This window comes from Mya arenaria, chromosome 13 (genome assembly GCF_026914265.1).
Source record: "Mya arenaria isolate MELC-2E11 chromosome 13, ASM2691426v1".
Taxonomy (NCBI): domain Eukaryota; kingdom Metazoa; phylum Mollusca; class Bivalvia; order Myida; family Myidae; genus Mya; species Mya arenaria.
The window spans coordinates 47,935,717-47,938,258 of NC_069134.1; the positions used below are offsets into that span (position 1 = coordinate 47,935,717).

At 38.5% G+C, this 2,542-nt stretch overlaps 1 protein-coding gene across 1 annotated transcript in view; it reads right to left on the minus strand.

Annotated features, from left to right (window-relative positions):
* Window positions 1–1,369: 1,369 nt before the first annotated feature.
* LOC128213884 (uncharacterized) overlaps window positions 1,370–2,542 on the minus strand; it is a 4,357-nt gene continuing 3,184 nt past the window's right edge. The window contains exon 2 of the mRNA XM_052919965.1: window positions 1,370–2,542. This exon is cut by the window's right edge and continues 489 nt beyond it. Coding sequence (XP_052775925.1) covers window positions 2,204–2,542 — 339 coding nt within the window. The 3' untranslated portion in view covers window positions 1,370–2,203.

Genomic DNA, 2,542 nt, shown 5'->3' on the forward strand with positions numbered 1-2,542 from the left:
TCCTGCTTTGTTTTTTCCATAGTTAGCCTTAAATAACCACGCTTGAATGCACCATTATATTGAGCGCTCTTTATTCTTAGATACTAGTATGCCATTTGTGTCCATTTGTTACATGTATATGGACACAATTTACTGTAACCTTTCACAGGGATATATAATTAGGAGAATGTGTTGCATATTTGACCATAGCTGTAAGTCAAAGGTCAAGGTCATCAGTTAATATTGAAATTTTTATTTAAACATTTGACATGAATGTTTTATGTAACACGTTCCCATCTATTCCATTACGATGTATCATAGAGTAGAAGTTTCTTGTCTTAATTTATCTTCAGCTTTAAAACTGCACCAAATCTGGGAGTATGCACGCTTGGGATGTGCGCAGTGTCGAATGTGCACGTTAGTGAAAAGGCCGTAAGAGTTGAAGTTCAGTTAAGCTACGGTAACAAAAACCGGAAACAAGGGAGACATTTTGAATTTTTAGTCTAAGAAAAAGTCAAATATTTAACTTCCATTTAAAGAATATATACGAGGGTCTTTGAAAAATACGTAATATGTTATTAAGTTCTTGGCATCTTCTCATGATATTTGATTATTCTATAGATTCAGATATTGATGAAAAGATACTGCAAGTACAAAAAATACTAAAGGTATTCACTTTTTGGTATTTTGATGACTGTTTTAACGTGGTATAAATGTATACATGCGTATAATGATATCAAACTTTGTGACTGAATCCAATAATGAGTTATTGGAAAACTACACAAATCTTCAATATTGATCTTATCCTTATCCTTAGACATGTCCCAGTGATTCCATTCAGCATATTGGTCAGCTAATTATGCAGGCTATTAAACCAAAACACTTAGTTCCTAATCTTAATTTTAAGTTTCAATCTAAGTTGTGAACTGGAGTGAGTGACAGAAATTGATGACCTCAAAATGCGTACAGCACAATAATTTTTATTAATTGTAAAGTGCTAATGTTGGAAAATGCTCTGTTTATGCACCAGTCAATTGTAACCACAACCCCTCCCCCTCTCCCAGGTCCGGGGTCATAGCGGGGGGAATGGGCCGTGTTTTTTACTTTCAGGTGGGCCCCCAGTGCCGGGTGAATGCGGTGGTTTTGTCTTCGCGCCAAAAATAGCGGGAAATGGTCCTTACATAGGTTCCCGGGGCTGCGGGGCATTTGGCAGGGACTTTACCAACAAATTTTACCCGGGCTTGGCTGGACCGAGTCGAAGTCCCCGCTATTCTCCAAACCTGTGTGGGGAGGGGCGTAGTTACAACTGACTGGGGCATTATGGGTGCTCTAAACCTATATATTGGTTCAGCGCTACCAAGTCTATATTTATGTTATGTTCAAGTTTGAATAGAATTTTCCTTTTATTACATAAATAAAACGACCCAAGTTCAAATTGAAACACATGAAATGTGCTAAATATCGAAACAGGCCACTAAGGAGCTGTATGATAGAAGTTACTTTGCAACGGATAAATTGCTATATAAGACATCTATTTATTTAGTTAAAATTTTATTAAAAATAAAGAAAATAACGTTATTAATTTCGTAGCTCATTTATGTTTTTTTGCACAAATGAAAAGAATGGCAATGGACGTCTTTGGGTTGCACCGCCTTGATCTACCTCACAGTTTACGACATCAAGAGCATCCTGAATGAAACTTGGCACATTAAATGAACAGATTCTGATGAAGTCTTTAAATAATAGTCGCGTATATGTTGGCGTCGTGCCCCGAAATGACAATATTTATGCGCATAGCAAACCACGGTCTATCACTCTGCTAAAATATTTGTCGAATTATATGCTCCTTGGTACAAAGTGAATTTGAAACAGACCAGCGTCGTTATCCGTTAATGGTGCGCTTGTTTCCGTTTCAACATACTAAGAAAACATAACGGTTGGGTTTCAAATTGCCAATCATGCCGTCACGGCCAAAAAAGGGGGTCGGTGACAATTAAATGTAATTTTATTTTATTGAATTGTCCACTGAACTGTTACCCCTAGCAAGAAATGTTAATACTCATTAGTGTTGATGTTTGCTATAAAATATGTTATAAAGCTTTGAAGTTGATAAATAGATGCCATACTCTTCCTTCTGTCGTTATTGCGGCATGATAGCTACAGGAATATTTCTGTTTAAAGTTCATCTCCGTTAAAGTTTGACATCCCTTTCTGATACCTCAGGCTATTTAGTAAACTGACAGAACACGTTTTCAGCGTTGGCGTGTTTAAGGTACACGAGACCCTGGGGGACGTAATATTTCTCCAGCGAGATATTGTGACCCTGCAGCGTCAACATGTCGTTAGAGAGGGGATTCACGCTCCGGGCGCCATTGGACTTATGGAAGTTCAGAAAGCACGAGTTATGCGATACCCCACCTTTTCTTGGTTTTAGCGGCTCTGCTGTCGTCTGCTCAGGTTTCGGACTTTGTATTCCGCTATCTGGGGTGTCGTCGACGAAACATTCGTCGGAATCTTCTTGATCCGACTTTGCTGCTTTCGTGGAGTCGGAGTTACAACTCAG